At 38.3% G+C, this 25,320-nt stretch overlaps 1 protein-coding gene across 4 annotated transcripts in view; it reads left to right on the top strand.

Annotated features, from left to right (window-relative positions):
- Window positions 1-1,614: 1,614 nt before the first annotated feature.
- Tmpo (thymopoietin) overlaps window positions 1,615-25,320 on the top strand; it is a 34,281-nt gene continuing 10,575 nt past the window's right edge. For 3 of the 4 annotated variants that reach the window (XM_027950876.3, XM_027950805.3, XM_027950726.3), the window contains exons 1-4: window positions 1,615-2,166; window positions 16,173-16,299; window positions 17,973-18,131; window positions 23,382-23,479. In XM_027950876.3, coding sequence (XP_027806677.2) covers window positions 1,888-2,166; window positions 16,173-16,299; window positions 17,973-18,131; window positions 23,382-23,479 — 663 coding nt within the window. In that variant the 5' untranslated portion in view covers window positions 1,615-1,887. Of the gene's footprint in view, window positions 2,167-16,172; window positions 16,300-17,972; window positions 18,132-19,066; window positions 21,843-23,381; window positions 23,480-25,320 lie in introns of those variants that run through there. The other variant, XM_027950642.3, reaches the window with a different exon arrangement.

Below are 25,320 nucleotides of genomic sequence, written 5' to 3'. Positions count from 1 at the left end.
GACCTATTGTATATTCCCTTGCAGAGATAAAGCTCAAGACTTGTTCTGTCCATTAAAATTTGAGACTATACTGGAAAACATAACTGAAGTATATTGCAGATTGGGAAGCAAAATTATGGTCCTTTATCTCTCAGTTCAGTTCCCTTTTTGACGATAGAAACACTCACCTATGCCGTGGGAAGCTGTGATGGGGGGCGGAGGGAAGCTGTGATGGGGGTGGGGGAACCCCAACTTTTATAAGTGATTATAAAAATGTACAAAATAACTTTTTTATTAAAACAAAATTTTAAATTTTCATCAGTGAGTTTAATACTGTTGCCTAAATATATGTAATATTGAGATTTTTAGGCAGGAATTAATAAAATCACTTCTAGGAAAATAATGTCATTAAAAGAATGTTTCTTTGAATTCATAAAAACATTTTTAGTGATGGCATTTATTTTAAATTTACTTCAATGTAACCATGTAGAAATCAGGTAAACATTTAAAAAATTTTAAAGCAGTTTACAAAGCATAATTTGAGATTTTTTTCAGAGTCAGCTGACAACCTAAATCCGAGGATAGCTTCTCTTTAGGAAGCATCTTGAAACGTATCTACATACGTATATTCTTGAAACGTGTTTGTTCCTATTGATGTCATCAATGGTGTTTGTTTCCAGGAAGATATTTTAATTAGAGTATATGTTTCAGATTCTACTGGATTTTAATCAGTTTAACATGGGTTTGTTTATAGTTTCCGGCCTAATTATAGGTCACTAATGCTGCGTCCGAAATTAAAATCTAGAATGTATCATCTCCGTTGTTTGAAGTTGACTATAAATACTGCGCTTCATTTATTTGTTACCACTCTCTCTGGGTTTAAGTCATAGTCAGAGACTTAAGGCTGGAGGGGATCTAACCAAGAGAGACTGTCCAGCAAAAATGCATGCACGGATTTATGTAAGCTCCAAGTAACTGTTCAAATGAAATAATTAAGAAATGCCCAATCCGTAGGGTCACAAGCAAACGGGATATATAAGAATGCAATTTTGTCAACAAATTCAAGGACATTTTAAACTAATAGCAGAGGTCCAGTTTCTCCGGAATTGCAGGAACAAAAGAAGCTTTTCCGAGCAGAGGGGAATTTGCCTCCTGGTGCTGCCCCTTCCACTCTCCAAGTAAATCAAGACACACGAACATGCATGCCTCGCCTCTCGTCTTCCCCACTAGAGCTAGCGTTCGGGAAAGCAGCCTATTCTTTGATGGACAGTGTCCTGGGAGGGAGAAAGGCCCAGCCAAGGGTCCTCAGGGCTGGCGTGGAACTCGGCCCGCTCGGAGGTGACCGACCCAGGATGGAAGCTGTGTCCCAGGCAAGAGGAGGGAAAGGAAACGGAGCACAAAAGCAGTACGACCTGTCCCTTATCAGCGTCTAAAGGGAAGGGTGGAGGAAGGGGGAAACCGAAACGGGCCAGAAGCCTGAGCTCCCGCCCGAGCAGCTTTTAAACTGCGTTTCTACAACCTCTCGCTCCGCACGGTGGCTAATGGAACCCGCGCGAGCCGCCCAGCCAATCACCGCCGCGCTTCCTCCCGCCGCCCGCCAATGGCGGCGCGCGTTCTTGGGGCGTGGGCGAAGCAGGCTGCTCTCGCCTTGGCTGTAGTGTGTGGGCTGGGGTTGGTGCAGCCTCCCAGCCTGTCCGCACTTAGTCCGTAGTTGGGCTCGCGGCGCTTTTGTGCCCGCGTCTGGCCTCGCTTTGTGTCTGCGAGTTTTTTGCCGTGCCCCCGCGGCGCTCCTCCCGGGCGGGAGCCGTAAGGCTCGGAGGCGGCAGCGCGGCCCCCGGCCAGGAGTGAGCGCGGCGGTGTGAGCGGCGGCAGTGAGGCTGCGGGGAAGGGGACTAGTAGATCCCGGAGATGCCGGAGTTCCTGGAAGACCCCTCGGTCCTGACGAAAGACAAGTTGAAGAGTGAACTGGTCGCCAACAATGTGACTCTCCCGGCCGGGGAGCAGCGCAAAGACGTGTACGTGCAGCTCTACCTGCAGCACCTCACTGCACGCAACCGGCCGCCGCACGCCGCGGGCGCCAACAGCAAGGGGCCCCCGGACTTCTCCAGCGACGAGGAGCGCGAGCCCACCCCAGTGCTCAGCTCCGGGCCCTCCACCGCGGGCCGCGGCCGCGCCACCGTCGGCAGGGTAAGGACGCCCGGCCGGGGCCACAAAGGCGGGCGTTTGGCGGTTTCCGCGCGCGCTCGCCCCCGCTCGGCTCGGGGCTGTCCCCGTGCTCCGGCCCGCAGCTCGGTCGCCGCCGGGGTGCGGGCTCCGGGACCGGGGCGCTGCGAGGGAGGGACCAGAAGTTGCGGCCGCGGGGCGCTCGGACGCTGCGTCGGGGAGCTGTGCGGCTCCAGAGCCCCGGTCCTCGACTAGCGGCCGTCGGGAGTGGGCCCTGAGACCGGGCCCCGAGCGCTTTTGAAACGCCTGGCGGGGTCGGCCCCGGAACGCTGTAGGTCAGGTCCGAGCGTTTTCCCGCTTCAGTAACCGAAATGACTCGCGCAGAGCAGTCTCAGAGCGCTCCCTGGAGGGCAGTCTGCGACCTACTCATATCTAAGCAAAATTTGAAATAAAGAAATTCCCGCCTTTTCATATTGGTTTTGTTGGTTTGCATGCAGAGGGCTTTTTGAACTGGTGTTTTCTTGTTAGTCTGACTTGTTCCAGCAACAGGCCATCTCTTGTCGCGGCAGTTTTACTCTAGGTTGAAATGAACCTTAAAAAAAATTTTTTTTTAAATGTTTATCATCGATCTTGGGAAATTCTAGTTAATGAGTTTGGGTTGATTGTCCTCTCCCACCCCTTTTTTGCTTAATATTACTTGAGAAAAGAAAGATTCGGAACCAAGAGATAGGTTTATTTTATGACATCATGATGTGTCTGTATTAAATTTGGGGGAGGGGTACCGGGAATTGAACTCAGGGGCACTCATGTGACCACATCACATCCCCAGCCCTATTTCGTGTTTTATTTAGAGACAGGGTCTCACTGAGTTGCTTGGGCCTCGCTGTTGCTGAGGCTGGCTTTGAACTCGGGGTCCTCCTGTCTCAGCCTCCGGAGTCGCTGGGATTATGGTATTAAATGTCTGATCCTGGTTAAATCTCAGATTGGCTTCAGCGAATGCTTATTAGTTTGCTTTTTGTTATCGGTAAATTTTAAGTGTGTTTTTGTTGGTTTGTATATACTTCGTTACCAGGCTTCGTATCATAATGTTGTTAAAACTTGATGGCATAACTTAAAATGCTTTCATGAAAGACGGTGAAATGTGGTAGGAGTTGTTGCTGCTGGTTACTATTATAACTCAAAGTTATTGCTGCTTTTCTTTTTCTTTCTTTTTTCTTTTTCTTTTTTTGATGCTGCATTTTGCAACAGAGCCAAACCCCAACCTATTTCTTTTCAAAAGTTTTACAACATTCTCTGTTAATTTAAATTTTTTTATCTAATGTGTTTCGCTAACGAATGAAATGGAAATGAATAACATGTAACAGACACATGTAAATTTAATCTGAAAAGTCTCAGTCTGGGCTTCAGAGAAACTAAAAATCATGCAAGGCAGTGTATGCCACATAGTATATAATAAGTGTTTGTTCAATAAATAAAAGAACAGCCAAATTTTATTGTTTCTAATGTCTCCATTTTAGGGTTTAAAGAAAGCCACTTTAAACAAAAATTTACTTTCAAAGTAAAGTTTATCCCTTATTGATTTTCCTCCACTGACTCTTCAAAAAAGGGATAGTATTCAAACTATTTCATTATAGATTTGGTCAAAAGTGAAATATCTTCCATTTCAGTCAGCACACTTTAAAAAAAAAAAAAAAACAGTTCTTCTGTAGTACCCTTTGTTGGTGTAGTTGTATTAAACCATAAAGTTTGGGTTGTATGCAAAAACTTTAAATCTTGGAGTTTCCATCATTTTTGAGTTCCTAATATGTGCTCATAACACATTAAGATAATAAAAATAGAAATTTAAAGATTGATTTCTGCAGACCCTACACATCATCATAAAAATTTAGTGTCTTGGGTCTAAAAATTATGTTATTTACCCATTTCTCACCCCAATTCATTGGGGGGGGGAATTAACATTTTTTTTTAGCTTATCTACTGTGGGACTGAAGGTGTGGCTCACTAGTAGAGATCTGCTTAGCATATGGAAGGTCTAGGTTGATCCCCAACACCTGCCCCCCTACACACACACACACACACACTCACACACACACACACTCACACACTACTGTGTCCAGTGACATGCTAAAAAGTTATATTTCTCCCTCTGGCGGTGAGGGGGTGTCTCCTGGTCTCAAGTGATCCTCCCACCTCAGTCTCCCTAGTTACTGGGACTGTTGGAGTGTACCACCATGCCCAGCTTCCTTTATAGAGGAGAATTATTTCATAACCATAGAATTTTGTCTTATCCCACTTGAGTGATTAAAACTTAAAAATGTATGCCTTTGGCCAGGCTCAATGATAACAACTTGAAAAAGTTAATATTGGTAGTCAATAGCTTTATTTTCTGTTTTAAAGATACTTGAGGCAAGTGGCGCAAGCCTGTAATACCAGCTGTTGGGGAGACTAAGGAGAACGTGAGTTCTAAGCCAGCCTCTGCAAAAGCGAGGTACTAAGCAACTCCGTGAGACTCTGTCTCTAAATGAAATACAAAATAAGGTTGGGTATGTGGCTCAGTGATGGAGTACTCCTGAGTTCCATCCAGTACCAAAAACAAACAAAAAAAGATACTTAAGACAAGAGTGAGTTACAAAATAGGGTTGGGTATGTGGCTCAGTGATAGAGTACTCCTGAGTTCAATCAGGTACCAAAAACAAACAAAAAAAGATACTTAAGACAAGAGTAAGTTACAAGTAAGTCTGAATAGACTTTTTTTTTTTTTAATATGTGATAGGAAGGGGTTCTTTGGATTTACAAGAGCCATAGAACATTTATAATAGTTGATATGTAAAACTATTTTGCATGTCAGATTCCTTTATAAGAGAGAATTTGCTTTGTATGTACCACCACAACAATGTCTTAGAATGTGTAGTATGACAAATATTTGCATGTTAAAATTTTTATTTTGGTTTAGTTTTCTTGTTTTTCTTTTCTTTTATTGTTTCTTTTATTCATCTTGATGCCAGTATTTTAGGTGCTGAAATTAGATTGGGGCCCCAGCAAACTTCCAGCTGCCAGCAATCCAGCTGCCGGCTGATGATTGGCTCACAGCGGCCCCAGCAACATCTAGCTGATTGGCTCCTTGGCCCCAGCAACATCTAGCTGATTGGCTCCTCTGCGGTGATGCTCATTGGACTGTTTCCCTGCCCTTTCAGACCACGGAGCTGCTCATTGGGGGACTTTTTGGCTCTGCCCACGTGACCCAGCCAATCGGCCTCAAGAGCAGGAGGATTGTGGGAGGTGGAGAGAAGCTTGTGGGGGGAGAGAGAGGCTTGTGAAAAGCCGATGGTGGCAGTTGGGCTCTGAGGGGTTTTTCCTGAGAGGCTGTTTGTTTGGCGTGTTTTGTTCTAAAAATAAAGTTAGTTTCTTTTGACAAGTGGCTTCTGATTGTGCCCAGCCAGACTGCGGCGTCTGGTGGCTCGCACGGGGAGCGACTGAGGGTAAGTGAACTGCTCGCCCCTGAGGGCAGGGCGAGAGGATGGGTAGCCATTTTAAGATTATTCTTTTGTTATTTTGTTTCACTTTTGTTTTAAGTTGCCTGTCCCTGGAGATGAGTGAGACGGAAGAAAAACCGCTCACATCTGAGGAAAAACTATTTACGTCTGAGGAACAGATAGGGAGAAAGGACGGATGCACATGTCAGGAGGATAGAAAGGCTATAATGACTTTTTGTTGTTCCCTTTTTATTTCATTCTGTCTCGGTTTTGTTTGGCGTCATCTTGTTGGGTTGTATTATAGTAGAAATACGGGATCAGAAATTAGTAAAAAACAAACTGAAAGAGTGTTAAGTAAATTGTTAGAGGAAGGAGGCATCCCAGTAAAATCAGTAGCAGTCAGGGCATACGTTGATACAATACAAAAATGTAGCCCATGGCTTTTTAAGGAGGAGTTGTTAAATATATCACAATGGAACCATCATGGTGAAGATTTAAAAAGAATAGAAAAGAAAAGCCCAGGGACTCTGCCAGTTGGCACATTGCCATTGTGGACGTTCGTATCTTGTTTGCTTAGTCCAAAGCCTTCAGTTCAGACAATGGTAGAGGAAGGAGAAGACATAATGATTCAAGTAAAAGAGAAGGTCTCTCAAGTTAGTCAGACAGAGGAAAAGATTCAAGTAAAAAAGAAGGTCTCTCAAGTTAGTCAGACAGAGGAAAAGATTCAAGTAAAAGAGAAGGCCTCTCAAGTTAGTCAGACAGAGAAAGAAAGTGTAAAACAGAAAAAGCCATCAGGGGGAAAGTTACAACAGGAGATTGCTACTAACACCTTTCTATCACCAGAGGGTGTAAGTGTCCAACCAACAGCACCATCTCTACAGGAGACTGCTACTAACACCTTTCTATCACCAGAGGACGTAAGTGTCCAACTAACAAGGCCACCTCCATATGCTGGGAGGTCCCCAACCCCCGCAGTTGATAGTTGGGATCCTGAGACAAGATCTCAAATATTAACATGCCCTGTATTTGAGGCAGGAGGGCAGCGATTTTACCAAGTTTTAAATTTCAAAACAGTGAAGCAGCTAAAAGAGGCTGTAACAACCTATGGTCCTCAAGCACCCTTCACTGTAAGCTTGGTCGAATCCATTAACAACTTGAACATGACGCCAGCAGATTGGGCTAATATGTGTAAAGCTGTGCTAAATGGAGGACAATACCTGTTATGGAAGGTTGCCAATGAGGAATTTTGCAAGGAGACGGCTAGGCGAAATGCAGCAGCTGGTTATCCTCAGAGAAATCTAGATATGTTGTTAGGAAAGGGACCTTATGAGGATCAGCAGCAACAAATTGCATATGATCCTGGCGTATACGCACAAATTGCTGCAGATGCAATTAAGGCATGGAAGACTTTACAAGGACATGGAGGTTTACAAGGTCAATTATCTAAGGTAATACAAGGAGCTAATGAACCTTATGCTGAATTTGTAGATAGGCTTATTCAAACAGCTACCAGAGTTTTTGGGAATACAGAACAAGCAATGCCATTACTAAAACACCTGGCTTATGAGCAAGCGAATCGTTGGTGCAGAGATATCATTAGACCATGGAAACATGAAGATTTAAACACATATATTAAATTATGTAGAGACATTAATGAACAAGAGCAAGTCGTGGCAGCTGCAGTAAAACAGGCTTTAGATGCCAGAGACATTAATGAACAAGGGCAAATTGTGGCAGCTGCAGTAAAACAGGCTTTAGATGCCAGGCCAAGAACATGCTACAATTGTGAACAAACAGGACATTTTAAAAGGAATTGCCCCATTGGAGGAGGGTTTAACAAAACTAGGTATCCAAGGAGTAGAATACCAGGTATTTGCCCACGATGCCGTAGAGGGAGACATTGGGCTAATGAATGCCGTTCTCAAACCACCATAGAGGGTACTCCATTATCAAAAAACGAACAAGGACCAGGTGTTTATCCACGATATCGTGGAGAAAGGCATCAGGCTCCATTGCCAAAAAATGGACAAGGGGGCCCAATGCTCCGGGGCCCAAAACCACAAATATACGGAGCACTGGAGGAACCCAGCAACCCCATCAGGGTAGTGCCCAGGACACATTGTCCATCAGATCCCTCATCAGACAAACCAGAGGGAGCGCAGGGTTGGACATCTGCGCCTCCGCCAGAGCAGTACTAACTCCAGAGATGGGAGTTCAAATCATTCCCACAGGGGTGAAAGGACCTCTTCCCAAAGGAACAGTAGGCTTATTATTGGGACGCAGCTCTTCTACTCTAAAAGGACTTATGATAAGTCCTGGGGTAATTGATCCTGATTATGAAGGTGAAATAAAAATTATAGCCAGTTCTCCAAAGGGTATATCAGTAATTTCACCAGGAGATAGAATAGCACAGTTGTTAATAATACCCAGCCTACATGATAAATTTTCCAGTCGTACTGTAGAAAGAGGTTCCAAGGGATTAGGTTCCACAGGTGTAGATTGGGCTATGCTTTCTTTAAATTTAGATTCTCGCCCCATGCTAAAACTAAATATTCAAGGACATGAATTTAATGGGCTACTGGATACAGGTGCAGACCTTAGCATCATCTCTCGTCAAGAATGGCCAAAACATTGGCCATTACAACAAGCCACTCAAACGCTTCGAGGCCTAGGAGTGGCGACTAATCCCCATAGAAGTGCAATGGTATTAGATTGGAAGGATCCTGAAGGATGTGAAGGAACTATACAGCCATATGTATTGGATCATCTTCCCGTAAATTTATGGGGACGAGATGTCCTAGATCAATTAGGTTTGACATTAACAAATAACATCAACCAAAATGCACCCACTATTATGACTAGACAAGGTTTTAGGAAAGGAAAAAGATTAGAAAAACAAGAACAAGGTATAGCAGCAAAGGGAGTGTTTGGAATTTCTCCCAATAAAATTATTACTCCATATACTATGAATCAAATTGATGAGTTAGCTAATGAGTTAAATACTTGGGCAATAATCATGTGCAAATCTAATGTTTCATTTGATAACCACTTACCATCGAATCCTTTATTGTCTTTTTGGTCATTGCATCCTGTAATTTTTCCAAAAATGACAAGAAAAACACCTATCATGAATGCTCCAAATATATTCACTGATGGGTCAAATAATGGTACAGCAGCAGTAGTTACCCCTGATCAAACTTTTACATTTTTAGTACCCAAACAATCAGCTCAAAAGGTAGAGCTTAATGCAGTTTTACAAGCTTTTGTGATGTTTAAAGATTCTGTATTTAATTTATTTTCTGATAGTCAGTATGTAGTTAATGCTATAGTATCTCTTGAAGATGCTGGTAGGATTTCCCCTTCTTCTACTGTTTTCTCTTTGCTTTCCACTATACAAAGTCTAATCTGGGACAGAAAAGATCCATTCTTTATAGGACATATCAGGGCACATACAGGATTGCCTGGAGCCCTTAGTTTGGGCAATGATTTAGCAGATAAAACTACACATGACATACATATTTTCTCTACACTAGAAGAAGCTATAAATTTTCATAAAAAGTTCCATGTCAATGCTAATACTTTACAAAAGCGTTTTAAAATAACTAAGGAACAAGCTAGACAAATAATAAAACAATGTCAAAATTGTGTGACCTTTTTACCACAAGTTAATCTTGGAGTCAATCCTAGAGGATTGATACCTAACCATATTTGGCAGATGGACGTCACACACTTGCCAGAATTTGGAAAATTAAAATATTTGCATGTTACAGTTGATACTTCTTCTGGATTTTTGATGGGCTCCCTTCATGCCGGAGAAAAAACTAAAGATGTTATAGCTCATTGCTTACAAAATTTTGCCACTGTGGGTGTTCCAAAACAGTTAAAAACAGATAATGCCCCTGGTTATACTTCTACCTCTTTTAAACAATTTTGCTCAACATTTGGCATTACTCATATAACAGGAATCCCATACAATCCACAGGGACAAGGCATAGTTGAAAGAGCTCATCAAACTATTAAAATGTACTTATTAAAGCAAAAAGAAGGAATTGGGAAGGGGTATATATTCCCCAAAGATAAACTTAAAATAACCCTTTTTACTCTAAACTTTTTAAATTTGGATTCATCAGGACTTAGTGCTGCGGAAAGGCATATGTGTCCAAAAAATGTACATAAGCCCAAGGTACTTTGGAAGGATATTCTAACAGGACAATGGAAAGGTCCTGACCCAGTAATTGTCTGGAGTCGGGGGTCTGTTTGTGTGTTTCCACAGGGAGAACAGCAGCCGATTTGGATTCCAGAGAGATTAACCAAGGTCCTGACCCAGTGATTGTCTGGAGTCGGGGGTCTGTTTATGTGTTTCCACAGGGAGAACAGCAGCCGATTTGGATTCCAGAAAGATTAACTAAAGCGATTTCTACAGACCAAAAAGAAGATGATTTGGCTCAAATCCATAACAGCTGATATCCAGAACTCCAGTTTGGCTATTCTTACATCTGCAACAGAACCAGGATGCTTTTTTCAATATCTATTTTATTATTGCCCTTTGCCATATCATGAAGTTCTATTTTGTTTTTTGAGCTCATACAGACCTAGGTTAATGTTTTGCTGATCAGTTCTATTTTTTGACTATAGAGTTTTTAAACATTGCAATGGAGATTTCACCTGTAAAAAGTTATAAGGCCTTTACTATAATGTTATGTGTTGTATGTATTATGTTATGTGTGCACACTTGTGTTTTGTGTTATATGTTTGAATGTCCATATATCATATATGATGAGCGCTCATGATTAAAATGGATCCAAATATTTTTTTTTCACGTGATTTATATGGTTTAATTTATATTGGGTAAACAACTGTTGAGGATTGTTTTAATATGTAAACAAAAAAGAAGGTTAACAGATCTGTTTGTTTACTTTCACCTTTCCTTTTCATTATATTTAATAATTCTCTTAAAGATAATGTAAATTGTTAAGAAAATTGTTTTCTTTTAGTGCCTTCTGTAATGTTACATAATTTTTTCTTTAGCCATTATTGCCAGAATTCCTATCTTCATCCCAGTGCCGGTGAAGACAATGTAAATTGTTAAGAAAATTGTTTTCTTTTAGTGCCTTCTGTAATGTTACATAATTTTTTCTTTAGCCATTATTGCCAGAATTCCTATCTTCATCCCAGTGCTGGTGAAGTCAAAGATAAAACCAATCTACACCTTCTACAATAGCCATCACTGAACTGCTTGCAGAACTTGCCTGGACACATTGTGAGCTCACCTGTATGCATTTTGAACTATCTGTTGGTGCAGCGACTTGTGGTAGTGTTGGGGTATTTTTGCTGATGATGTCACCAGTGGTACAATTTTTCAAAGGAGCCCTCAATTGGCTTAATGTCATGACATTTTGCATCCTCCTCTACTAGTGATGGTTTAAAATTTGGGGGCCAACAGAGGTGAGGCAAAGAACCTCACCCCCCCACTGGTGCAAAGGCCTATCCACAACTATGGCTGTATGCTGGACCGGTAGTCAGTGACGGGTATGATCCAATTGCAGTGGTACCAACCTAAGACAGGAGGCTGACGCCTAGAGGTCAGTTCATCCGATGACGGGTAAGGACCATATGTTGAATTGGACTGCCTAACAGGCACGGTCCCTAAGCCACATGCTTGTTGTTTAAACAGAGAGGGGGAGATGTTGAGAGCCACAGCCGAAGGGGCCCCAGCAAACTTCCAGCTGCCAGCAATCCAGCTGCCGGCTGATGATTGGCTCACAGCGGCCCCAGCAACATCTAGCTGATTGGCTCCTTGGCCCCAGCAACATCTAGCTGATTGGCTCCTCTGCGGTGATGCTCATTGGACTGTTTCCCTGCCCTTTCAGACCACGGAGCTGCTCATTGGGGGACTTTTTGGCTCTGCCCACGTGACCCAGCCAATCGGCCTCAAGAGCAGGAGGATTGTGGGAGGTGGAGAGAAGCTTGTGGGGGGAGAGAGAGGCTTGTGAAAAGCCGATGGTGGCAGTTGGGCTCTGAGGGGTTTTTCCTGAGAGGCTGTTTGTTTGGCGTGTTTTGTTCTAAAAATAAAGTTAGTTTCTTTTGACAAGTGGCTTCTGATTGTGCCCAGCCAGACTGCGGCAGTTGAGTTTGCATCCTACCTTTTTGTTACAAAGTGCAAAGCATGAAGGTGTGGTAGGGATTGAATCCAGGGCCTCATGCAGGCTAAACATACTACCAGTGAGCCACCCTGTCCCCCAACCTGATTAATTCTTAACAGGAAATGTTTAAAGACTTGGGACAGAACCGTAAAAGGCAAGTTAGCATAAATCATAAATTGATTGCAGTGCTCCTTAATGAGGTGTTAAATGAATCAAGAGTTACAGATTTAAATTCTAGGTCTGCTGCTTATTGAACAGTGAACATTGATTGCCTTTAGGTTTCTCCATTTTTACCTGGAATATAGGAATTAAAAGTCACTTATCAGATTGAGGGTTGATTACATGAGTTTGCATAAATGAAGTGCCTTGTGCTCAGTAATTGATACCTGTTATAGTCATTGTTTCTGGATGTTTTCATCTTAATATCAGGGCAGTACAGTGCAAAGTTACTGTAATAACAATTTCAGAAAAGGATAAGTATATGAAAGTGATATATAATGTCTGTTCAGTGATACTATGTTACATAGTATGCAGATGTCCCTTGTTAGCCTTACAGCCTTGGACCTTAGTTTCCTCACTTAGTAAAATGGGGATATTAGCATCTTTATCATGATTTTTTTTTTTTAGAATTCTCAAATACTATAAGGCACTTTAGTACACACATCAATATATAATGTGTGCTCAGTAGAATTTATTTTATAATAGTATTGTTATCAGCATCTTTGCTATTAAAGGTAGAAATTAAACAAGTTATTTTACAGAATTGTTGGATTTTAAAATTGAAAAAAACAGTAGAGGGCTGAGGTTGTGGCTCAGCGGTAGAGCACTCGCCTAGCATGTGTGAGGTGCTGGGTTCGATTCTCAGCACCACATAAAAAATAAAAACAAATAAAAATAAAAGATATTGTGTCCCAACTACAACTAAAAATTTATATATATAAAAAAAGAAAAAAACAGTAGATGTCATCTGGTATCTGGGAACGAACTGGAGAAGAGTTCTTGGTACATAGGTACACTGTTTTGTTTTGTTGTTTTTTTTTTTTTTCCCCTCAACTTCTTGCTGCCTGTTTTGATACTTTTTTATTTTATCTATTTATTTATTTAATTTTGCATTATGATTCTTAATACACCATTATACAATAATTTATCATATCTCTGATAGTACTCTGTATTTTTGACTGAATGAAACTTAACAGATTGTGACTTACTTAAAGGAATAAAACTATCAGGAGGTAGAATTTAGTACAATTAATGTTTCCTTCTTCCTGATTGAAACTGCTGTCTTGTTAATCATGTACACCAAACTACCCGGCTCCCAATTTTTTTTATATTTATAAAATGAATTACTTTTCTGGCACTTTCCCCCTACAGATTAAATTTAAAATCACAGAGTTTATCTACTACATTTTAAAGTTTTCTTTGTTCAGCTGAAGTTTAAGAAAATGTAAGGGGATTGATTTCCTACTTTGATTCAAAATCTATGTCATTTCTTCTCTTTTTATGGTGCTAGGGATGGAATCCAGGGCCTCACACATACTAGGCAAGCATGCCACCTACCTATAAGCCACATCCCCACACCTCCCTGCCCCCCCAATAGGAAATGGATTTTCAAAAATAAATGACTTGATTTTCCCTCTCAAGAATGTACGCATCATTCATTTGTTTGACAGAACCTCCTGTGTCAGGCACTACTTTTGTTTTTGTTCTAAGATGCTTGAGTTAAAAATATGATAGTGCTCTTGCTCTCTGGTGCCCACTTAAATGCTGCATCCAGATTACTAAAGCTACACATTTAAAATATAGATTTTTCTGCCCAAACTTAAGAATCAGAGTGAAGCAAGATATTTTAAAATAGTTGCGATTTTGATAACAAGCTACACTTGGGGACTTGCTACTTAAGGAGTTCACCATTTAGAGAAAATAAAGGGTGTATACAAATAACTAATAAAAAGTAAGTGGGCTGTGTTGAATGCTAAAGTCAGTTTTCTCAGAAACTTTAGGCTAGTAACCCTGTCAAGGGTGGCACATAACTATAATCCCAGCTGCTCTGGAAACTGAAGCAGGAGGATTACAAATTCTAGGCCATTTGGGGCAATCTAGCAAGACCTTCCTTTGTCACAATATAAAATATAAAGAACTAGGATTTAAAACTTAGTGACAGGATTTGCTTAGTATGTGCAAGACCATGAGTTCAATCCCTAATACCACACCCTCCCATCCACCTCCCACCCCCCAAAAAAATCACTTCAGGATGTTACAAGAAATTGGAATTTTTGTTGATAGTAAAATTTGAACATTCTTATGATGGGAGGAATTATTTACAAGTAATTTGAACCTGGTTAAATTATTCATTGCTTAAAGTATTTATATCATATAATGGAGTTTTTCTCTACAAACTTATGGAAAATTCAAGTTAAGTCAATAACACAAGATTAGGTTGATTTGATTAAATCTTTTCTATAAAGATTTCAAGGCTTTAAATATAGAGCTCTTAGATTTTAGGTAACTATTTTGACATCAAAATGTACAGTTTCAAGATTTGAGCCTGGTAAGTCTAGATTAGTGCACTAAAAGATATATAGTGAATTGACTTTATATTATCACTCTCTGGGGAAAAAAATTATGTGAAGTTTTTGTGTTTGCTTGCTTGCTGGGTGGAACTGAGGGCCTGTGCTAGGCAAGCATTCTGCTTCTGAGCTACATCCCAAGCCTTTATTCAAATTTTTTATTTTTTTGCTTTTTTAAACTTTGTTTGTTTGTTTTTGTGGTGCTGAGGATTGAACCCAGTGCCTCACACATGGCTAGGCCAGTGCTCCCCCACTGAGCCACATCCCCAACCCTTTATTTGTTACAAGAGAAATTTTGGTACATTCCCAGGATGCCTACTCCCCCCCCCTTAATTGGAAAGTAATTGATCCATACAACTTAATAATTTTAGCCATTTTTCATAAAACATTTCTAAGGTGTAGTATTAACTCTCCTGCCTTAAATACTAATTCAGGCCTGAGTGATTTTTTTTGAGTGATATTTGTGGCCATTATTTAAACAACTGGGTTTTGTTCGGTACACTGATATTTTCTAGGATTATTCAGACATTTGTAAAGGCTATTTGCCATAATCTTAAAAGGTATCCATACTTTTACTGGCTTAAACTATTTATTTTGGAAATTTATATAGTTTTTTGAGAAAATACTGCCATTGTTCAGATTATTTCAAAAATTTATTTTGAGGGGCTGGGGTTGTGGCTCAGTGGTAGAGCACTTGCCTAGCATGTGTGAAGCACTGGGTTTGATTCTCAGCAACACATATAAAATAAAATAAAGGTCCATCAACAACTAAAAGAAATACATTTAAAAATGGGTCTGGAGTTGTGGATCAGCAGTAGAGTGCTCACCTAGCATGCATGAGGCACTGGGTTTGATCCTCAGCACCACATAAATATAAAATAAAAATATTGTGTCCACCTAAAACTAAAAAATAAATATTAAAAATTAGGAAAGAACTTATCTTGGTATTGTTCTCAAAGTTCCACATTGTTTTGGCTATTCTAGTAAAATGATTTAAGAATTATAACTGCTGGGGTTATAGCTCAGTGATAGAACACACCTAGCACTTGTGAGGCACTGGGCTCCATTCTCCATACCACCTAAAAAAAAAAAAAAGTATAAATAAAAACTCCAAGGATTAGAAAAAGTCAACAGTAAATTATATTTACTACATTAGGGTGAACATGTTTAAACCGCGTCTGGCTTCACTTTGTTTCTCTCATGCTGATCTGACTCCCTTGTCTTCAGGAGTTATCTTTTGAGAAATACAGTATAGTTGGGCATGGTGGTGCACGCCTATAAGCCCATTGACTTGGGAGGCTGAGGCAGGAGGATCACAAGTTCAAGTCCAGCCTCTGGATCTTATTAAGACTCTGTCTCAAAAAAATAAAAAGCCCTGGGAACTTAACTCAGAGTTAAAGTACGGGAGGGGCGGAATGCACAGTATAAAAAATTCAGCATAATTTTTGTTTATTTTAAAGAAAATAGGTATAAGGTTCATTATTACATATATAATGTTATCCAAAGTCAGTTACTTTTACTTTGTATTTATTTGCTGTTGAATTTTTGATGCCATTACTACCTCTTTACAGAGGTATTTCAAAATTGAATATTTCAACAGTTAATCGCTTTAACATGTAAGTTATTTGTGTGGGAATTAGTTTTGTACAGTCTAATTATAGTTGAATTTAGAATGTCTTTAAATAATGAATTGTTTTAACTTAATCAAATTGCTATGGCTTAATGTAGTATAACTATAAATTGACTTGTGGGTGAATGTTTATGTTTATTTTACACAGCATATTATTTGTCTAATAAATATACACTCTAAAATTTGTGTAGAAATGACAATTGGACTTTGTTTACAGAAAGCAACAAAGAAAACTGATAAGCCCAGACTAGAAGATAAGGATGATCTAGATGTAACAGAGCTCTCTAATGAAGAACTTCTGGATCAGCTTGTGAAATATGGGGTGAATCCTGGTCCTATTGTGGGTAAGTTCATAAAATTTCAAATATATTTTCTATGAAGCAAGGCCCTAAGTTGTTTTCTCTTCTTGCCTAGTGATTAGAATTTGGGTTCCAAGGGCTGGTCTTACCATTAACCCTTTGTATGACCAAGACTTTAATTTCCTTAACCCTATCGAGGGAAATAAAATAAAAGAATTGAACTAGCTAATCTCTTATCTCTGTGGTTGAGATTGCTTTATGTGGTGCACATATCACACCACCTGGTGAGACTATATTGAATTATTTTTTGTTTTCTTACTGGGAATTGAACCCAGGGGCTCTTAACCACTAAGCCACATCCCCAGCCCTTTTTTGTGTGCGTATTTTATTTAGAGACAGTGTCTCACTGAGTTGCTTAGATGCTAAGTTGCTGAAGCTAGCTTGATCCTCCTACCTCAGTCTCCCAAGCTGCTGGGATTACTGGTGTGCGCCACTATTCCAAGCCCATATGGGTTTAATATGACAGTTGAGAATCTCAGCTAACTTAACTGGCCAGTTCATCCACATCAGTAGGTTAATAACTGACTAATATAACTAAAGTTGTTCAATTCCTAGCCTAGTACCGTTTTCCATTTATCATTAAAAGTGCCATATCTTGATTGGAATTTAAAGATAATTTAAAGAATGATAAACTATCTGGTTGTGGTGGCACTCAAGGCAAGAGGATCTTAAGTTCAAAGTCAGCGTCAGCAACTTAGCAACCCCCCCCCCCCCCATAAAGTATAAAAAAGGGCTGGGAATGTGGCTCAGTGATTATTGCAAGGTAGCATTTACCTTATTTTATGAGGGTCTTGACAATGACCTCAAGGTGAGAAAAATTCATTTTGATCATCTAAGTTGTAGAAAATTTTGAACACAAAGATTTTGTTTAAAATTGTAAAAGGAAGATGCTGATATGTACCAGCATACATTAAATTACATGATGGTATACCAGCTGTTCGTTTTAAGACTACTTTATATTTCTGGATATGTATTGTTTATAAAAGTCCATACTCATTTTACTCAACTTACAGAAATTAAGGAAAGATATAGCTAGTGTGAAACAGAAAACAAAAGCTGTTTGTTATATAGAATTACATTGTACGGTATAATAAAATTATATATAATTATATAATATATGATTATATATAATATATCAATGCATATTCCTCAGGGGGCATGATCTGTTTCTAGAATTTTCTATATTGGCGTATACTTCTGTAATTGTAGAGAAAATATACAAAGTCCAAGACTTGCAGTCAAAAAGAGTCATACATGGCGGGTGGAAGCTGTGGCTCAGCAGTAGCACCCTTGCCTGGCATGTGTGAGACACTGGATTTGGTTCTCAGCACTGCATATAAATAAATAAAGGACTATCAACAGCTAAAAAAAAATATTTTTTAAAAAAGAGTCATACATGGTTCTTTGGTAGCTAATCTCTAAGACCTATACCAATCTACTGTGTATTCCATGTTATTAAAAGAAACATTTATAATCTCATTAAAATCTCAGAAAAATTCCTATTTTTGAAAAGACCCCATTATTATTATTATTATTTTTAAGTAATAAAGTTTAGGAAAGGAAAGGGTAAAAATTGAGTTTATAATGTTATTTAATTTCTGAACTAGACCTTAAATAAGATAATGCAAGAGCTAAAATCAAGTTTTGCCCTGATATAGGAACAACCAGGAAGCTGTATGAGAAAAAGCTATTGAAACTGAGAGAACAAGGACCAGAATCAAGATCTTCTACTCCTCTACCAACAATTTCCTCGTCAGCAGAAAATACTAGGCAGAATGGAAGTAATGACTCTGACAGATACAGTGACAATGAAGAAGGTAAAATTTTTAAATTGTAAATGCATGTAATTATTTTAGATTCTCATGAGACTTCATTCATGAAGAAGGTAAAGTTTAAAACAATATTGGCAGGACATATGTAATTTTTGTTCATATTATTAGAGTAATTCTACAAGTAACTTGATTTAAATACTTGAAACAAGTATGAGAAACAAAAAAGTACAAGTGTCTAATTTTCTATTACCCAAACTTACCAGTTAACTATCTTTTGCTTCAGATCTCATTTTTGTAAAGACTCTCTCCACTTTTGCCCTTGTCTATTATCATCTCCACAGAAGTGACCATTATCAGTAGCTACTGATCTATTTAGTTTTTTAATACTTATTCATCTAATATATAGTATTATTTTGTACTTTAAAAAAGTCTATATAAATCATATGCTACTTCTTGTGCTTGTATTTTTATTCCATGTTATTTTTTTAATCTAATCTTTATTAAGTATGTATATGTTTTATTCCTTGTTAATATATAGTGGTAGCATTTGAATGTGGCACATTATTTTTTTCTGACAGGCATTTAAATTGTTGCTAGATAATCTGATTTCATGGCAACTTTAAAGTAAATATTTTGACCATATCTTTATATATTATACTATTTTAAAGAAAATTTGTGATATTTAAAATTTTTGATACTAGCACATGAAATAAATGTCCTTTTAAAAATGATAAGTGCAATGTGATATTTATAAACTCTTGATTCATATGCCTTGTTCATTAGTTTTGTGATTATCTAATTTGACCCAAGTTACTCAAATCTCTAAAAGCTCTGCCTTCTAAGGCACAGTCTGCCAAATTGTTCAGAATATGAAATATAGGGTCTTTTCCTTCAACAGCACTATTTTAGCAAGGAGGCAAGAATAAAACCAGCTCAAACACAAGTAATGCTTAAACTTCCTGCCTCTTTTGCCTCTACAGGAAAGAAGAAAGAACACAAGAAAGTGAAGTCCACTAGGGATTTTGCTCCTTTTTCTGGACTTCCAGCTACTCCCTCTGGTGGATTTTTTCAGGGTATTTCTTTTCCTGAAATCTCCACCCGTCCTCCTTTGGGCAGGACTGAACTACAGGCAGCTAAGAAAATACATACTTCTAAGGGCGACCCACCTAGGGAGCCTCTTATTGCCACAACCTTGCCTGGCAAGAGACAGATGCAGAATTTAGCCTCTGGAGGGAATTTGTTATTTTCCTCTAAGACTAGCCATGATAGGAGTGTAGAGAAAAGTTCTTCGTCATCCTCTCAGCGTGAACTCGCTGCGATGTTGGGCTCTACTGCAGCTTCTCCTTCACTGATTAAAGAAACCACTACTTCTTACTGTAAAGACATAGTAGAAAATATTTACCGTGGAGAGAAAAGTGGAATTCAGCCATTATATACTGAGAAGTCCAATATTTCAGATCAGCGCATTCTCTCCAGCGAAAGGGAAGTACTAGAGGAGTCTAAGAGATCACAAGTAATTTCCCCACAACTTGCTCAGGCAATCAAAGATTATGTCAATTCTCTGTTGGTCCAGGGTGGGGTAGATAGTTTACCTGGGACTTCTAACTCTATACCCACACTGGACATTGAAAACATATGCAAGAGAATTGGTCAATCTAGTTTTCGAGAAACCACTTCCCTGTCTCCTCCACGAAAATTCCCTAGACTCAGTGAGAAGTCAGTAGAGGAGAGGGATTCAGGTTCCTCTGTGTCATTTCAGGATAGCCAGGTATTGCAGGATATACCTGAATCTGAACATATGTCTTTTGCCAAAACTGTTGTCTCTCATGCACTTAGTACCTTAGGCATGGAAAAGTCTGAGAAATCACAGCATGATAACATTGATAGCTCAGAACTATCTTTTCCCTTCCATGAATCTATTTTAAAAGTAATTGAAGAGGAGTGGCAGCAGATCGACAGGCAGTTGCCTTCATTGGCACGCAAATATCCAATTTCTTCCAGAGAGGCGACCCAGATATTATCCGTTCCAAAAGTAGATGATGAAATCCAAGGGTTTATTTCTGAAACTATCCCACCAGCAGGTATTCAGGAGGGCTCTGCTGAGTCTTGTGATAAACACTTGGACTTAACACTTTGTAGAGCATATACAGCTGCAGCATCCACGATGCAGATTGCAACCCACACTGCCTTTGTAGTTAAGGCTATGCAAGCAGACATTAGTCAGGCTGCACAAATTATTAGCTCAGATCCTAGTCGTACACACCAGGCACTCAATATTCTGAGCAAAACATATGATGCAGCTTCGTTTCTTTGTGAAGCTGCATTTGATGAAGTGAAGATGGCTGCCTATACCATGGGATCTTCCACTCTTGGTCGTCGATATCTCTGGTTGAAGGATTGCAAAATTAATCCAGCTTCTAAGAATAAGCTGACTGTGACTCCCTTTAAAGGTGGAACATTATTTGGAGGAGAAGTAAACAAAGTAATTAAAAAGCGTGGAAAAAAATAAAGTTAAGAGCTAAGTCACCTGTCTTATCTTTGATAAGGAATTTCAGATAGTTAAGTCATTCCCTATGTGGAACTGCTCTTTTAGATTTACACAGATAGAAAGGCTGATAAAGTTTTAAGCTTTATAGATCATATATTTGTCTCAAATATTTAATGTTTCCTATTATACTTTTTACAACTCTTCAAAACTGAGAGAGTTTCAATACTAAAATAAGTAGATTCTTCACTGTTTCAAATATCATATGCATATTCTTTTCTATCTAGGGTAGAATTAAACACTAATTACACATTTAAAGCAATGATTTATCCTTTTTGATACTTCACTTTCTAGAAGTTGTCTACACTTTTATTTTCTTTTGTTTGTTATATGCTGATACCTGCAGTAGCATTCATAATATTCAAGATCAGTGCAACTTAAAGTAACCAGTTCACAAACTATTACTGATCCACAGACAAACATGCACAAAAATTTTAAGACTAAGGGGTTTGGGACATAGTTCAGGAGTGTAGTATGTGCAAGGCCCTGGGTTAGTCTCCCCATCCCCCATCGCTTTTTTAATAAAAGAATTTAAATATAAAGGCACTTTTTAGATCAATGAAAGGATTTATTTATGTAGTACACTTATTGATAGCAAAAGCAGTATATGGCTTTACAGTCTGATACAGATGCCTCATCACTTCCGAATTAACTAACAATTCATGGACCTCACTTTGAAAGACATTGCTCTTGTTGGTAAATAGTCTAGGATAGTACAAGCATACACTACCACTCTATTTTGTCAGATGAACTAGACACTGGAGAGATGGGGCTTTTTAAAAAAAAAAAATACTTTTCTTTTGAGGTATGTGGTATTTCATGGATGATTAGGCTTAATAATCTTGATACGAAAAGCAAATTTATCAGCTTTTTCTTAAAGCCTTAAGAAATCATACTATATCCCAGTGTCTATGTCTGTATAAAACAGTGTATTATCCTGTTTTCATTTCTATGATTGTAAGATAAAAGAATCTGATTGTAGAGACATTGTGGGAAATGGTAGTCTCAGCATAACAGAATATGGTCCCTTCAGTTCTCTATCCATTTATTCTTAGACTACACATTCCATCTTTGCAGCTTTCTGGGAGTAATTTTGTTATTTGTCTTCTAAAATGTACATGTATACATGTACCTACTAAGTACTTTGTGATTTTAAAAAATGTATTGATGTAGAATGCTCCTACAAATTCAATAAAGTTGTTAAATTTGAACAGTTTTGTGTGGTCTCCAGAAACGTGTTGTACGTGTGCTTTATTCTTGAAGTTTAAAACAAGTTGAATATTTGTGGATGAACATTTCATTTCCATCTCATCATTGAAACTCACTTAACATTCCAATAGTATAATTAAATATTCCAGTTATTGTTGTGTGGATTTTCTTCTATTGAAGACCATGTTTTTATTGACTGTTGGAATCTAAATTTGTAAGGGGAATTAATCTGTAATCCGATAAATTATTTGCCTAATCAGTTTCTGCTTGGCTATAAGTATTTTACCTTGTGCTTTCTAATTCTTAGATTTCAAGTTAACAAAGAATAAAAGTAAATTTTATGATGCTAAGGGTTGTACCAAATATATCTATTAGTGGAAATGGGAGAATATAGTTGATAGCCTATTCCCAAATGAAGATTGAACTGTTTGAACTAACTTGATAAAAATCACCTTTCTTTTTGGGAAACTTGCAAATAAATTCTAGACTGACTAATATCAGATTGGAAGTTAGCAGGACGTAGCCATCTTGACCACTTTGTAGCACAACTACATTGAATTCATACAAAATTGAGCTTTAAGAATTGACTCCATTCTTGTTTTTTGGTAAGAAAATTATATAACAAATTTTTGGTGGTAGAAGTTTTTAGAAGAACCAACTGATTAAACTAAGTTTGCTACACTATAATAAATGACCACAAAAATGGGAAAGGTACATATTTTTTTAAATGGAGGTCTTCAAATGACAATAAAATCAAGACCAGAAAAGTGAAAAATTGAAATCTATGAAAAATGTAGTAAATGCTGACTCATCTTCAAAGAAATAACATTTTTATTATGGGGAAGGGAAAAAGAAGTGCCCTGTGATTGTTGTAACTTTTCTGTGAACAAGATTCCTTCTTATCTCAGTTTCATCTGGACTTTTTGTGACTGCATCAAAAATGGATTAATTGGGTGCTGGTAATTGAACCCAGGACTTTTGAGCTATACCCCTCATTGAGAAGAGACTTTTAGATTACTTACATGTTAATATCATTGACAATTACCTTAGAGGCTTAATATAATACAGATTTTTTTAATTCTTAAAAATCTATGTGGTTTTTCTTTTCCACACACCAAACTTAAATTTAACAAGCTAACTTTTGTCATATAGTAGCAATATACTACATGGACAAAATAATGGCAAACTGTGTTGACTATTTTAATGTCATTTTCCCACATTTGAAATTGTTTTTTAGTGAAAAGCCTCCAGGAGCAGTTGGAATACACTTTTATATTTAATCCTATTAGTCTGAGAAAAAGAAAAGGAGAATTAAGTAGGAAGTGGGAATGGGATTTAAAGAGGGAATTTTTAAAAATGGAATATAATAGTAAAAGTTTCTAAGACAAATTGTAGTTAAACAATTTTGGTCTATTGAGATATCACCAATAGACAAATTTGTTTTATGTATTAATGTGCCTAAAACTGGATTCCCAAATTGTGTTAGGAGAACATAACTTACATGTTTCAGAAAGTAATGGTTTCTCCAATATTATTTCCAGACTCTAAAATAGAGCTCAAGCTTGAGAAGAGAGAACCACTAAAGGGCAAAGCAAAGACTCCAGTAACACTCAAGCAAAGAAGACTTGAGCACAACCAGGTATATTTAGCTTTATAATCAACATGTACAGATTCAAGTAATCCGATGACACTCATCCGTCATGTTAAATTTGGTTAACAGTTGATACCCAAATTCAGTGTACTATTAACTTGATTTCATAGTTAGCTACATGGCATGGGAAATCTAAACTTTGTGGTATGTCAGTATTGTAGGTTATGTTTACTGCAAAAGCAAGTGTTTGATAAAAGTCTCATTTGTGTTTGATTCTGTACTAAGCATGGTTCAAAGCTGGTCAAACTGCCTCTTTCCCAGTTGCTGAAATCAAACTCAGGGCCTCATGGGTGCTAGGCAAGTGCTCTACTACCATACAGCTTTTTGAGAGAAATATTTTAAAAGATAGAACTGTCTTAGTGCTTTTGGTACAGCTTCTTTAAAAGGCAGGGGGTAGTTTTATATTTGTGTCTTTTTCTCTGGATTTCTGAATTTGCTTTTACTTTTACCTGCTTTGTCTTTTGTAGTGTTTCTCTGACGCTGTTTCATATTCTAGATGAAAATTTGACTTTTTGTGTAAGAAGCAAAATGCAAAGGGAAATTAAGGGGAAAATCAACATAGTTATAAATTAACTAGTTTATAGAGAACTAATTATTGGCTTTAATTTAATAACTTATCTCTACAGTCTTTTTCGTTGTCCTTAGTCTTTAGTTGAAAATTTTATCTAGTTAGCTATTTATCTTTTCCATGTTCTGTTTATCATTTAAAGTTGCACTTGGGCATGGTGGCATAAGTCTGTAATTCCAGCTACTTTTGAGACTGAGGCAGTCAGGAAGTGAAATTTGAGGCTGTCTTTGGGCAACTTAACAGGACCCTTTCTCAACATTTAACAAAAGGTCTGGGGATATAGCTCAGAGGTAGAGTGCTCCTGGGTTCAATTCTCAGTAAGGGTGGGAGGCGGGGGGACATGTCCTAAAATGGAATTTTGTGTGTGTTTGTATTCATATGCACATATGCATGCATAGCTGGGATTGAACTCAGGGCCTCATGCGTCTTAATCATGAACCTACCACTGAGTTAAATTCCCAACCCAACATGTTCTTGTAAGCCATGTTCCTCTGTTCATTTGATGTAGTTGGTATGTGTAATTTTAGAACCATTTATTAAAAATAAGCTGGATGGCTACAGAAAATGTGTAGGGTATTGAATGAATTTTTTTTTTTTTAGTTGTAGTTGGACATGATACCTTTATTTCACTCATTTATTTTTTTTTATGTGGTACTGAGCCCCAGCCCCAGCCCTGTTCTGTTTTGATACAGAGCTAAATACCAGAATAAGTATTTCATTGACTTTAGAGTTTTGCTAGCAAAGAGCTTTAGAGTCATATTAAGGAATACAGAAATAAGAGTAAGAGCAGAAGAAATTAGGAATATCATGAAAGGCACTGCAATAGACAAACATGGAGGATTTTGTTCCAGAATGTGAAGGCAAGGTGTCTACCAAGAATGTGTGTCTGATCTGATAGTAGTTTAAAGGAAGGTATGGGGTTTAAAGATGGTTTAATGGTTAATTGTTTGGGGAATCTAAACTGAGGAGCAGGATAAATAGTCAAAGGAGAGTTGAGGTTAAGGAGTTGACAGGCAGAATAAAACTGTGGACTTATTACAAAAAATGTAAAACAGAAGAGTGGAGGGAAGAGTTTAATAACTCTCCAGTCAAGGATGTCCTAGTTATCAATATATTACCAATTTAGTTTCATCTTCACCTACATCTTCCATCCAGCTTTTTAAATTGCTTTTGATTTTGTTGTTTTGCCTTTTGTTGGAGTATTTAAAGCAGATCCCTAACATATTTCACATGTTAGTGTCAATATTTTAATGTTTCTCTC

This window comes from Marmota flaviventris, chromosome 3, assembly GCF_047511675.1.
Source record: "Marmota flaviventris isolate mMarFla1 chromosome 3, mMarFla1.hap1, whole genome shotgun sequence".
NCBI lineage: Eukaryota > Metazoa > Chordata > Mammalia > Rodentia > Sciuridae > Marmota > Marmota flaviventris.
The sequence above is the reverse complement of the archived record's forward strand: the minus strand, read 5'-3'. Positions and strand labels throughout refer to the sequence as shown.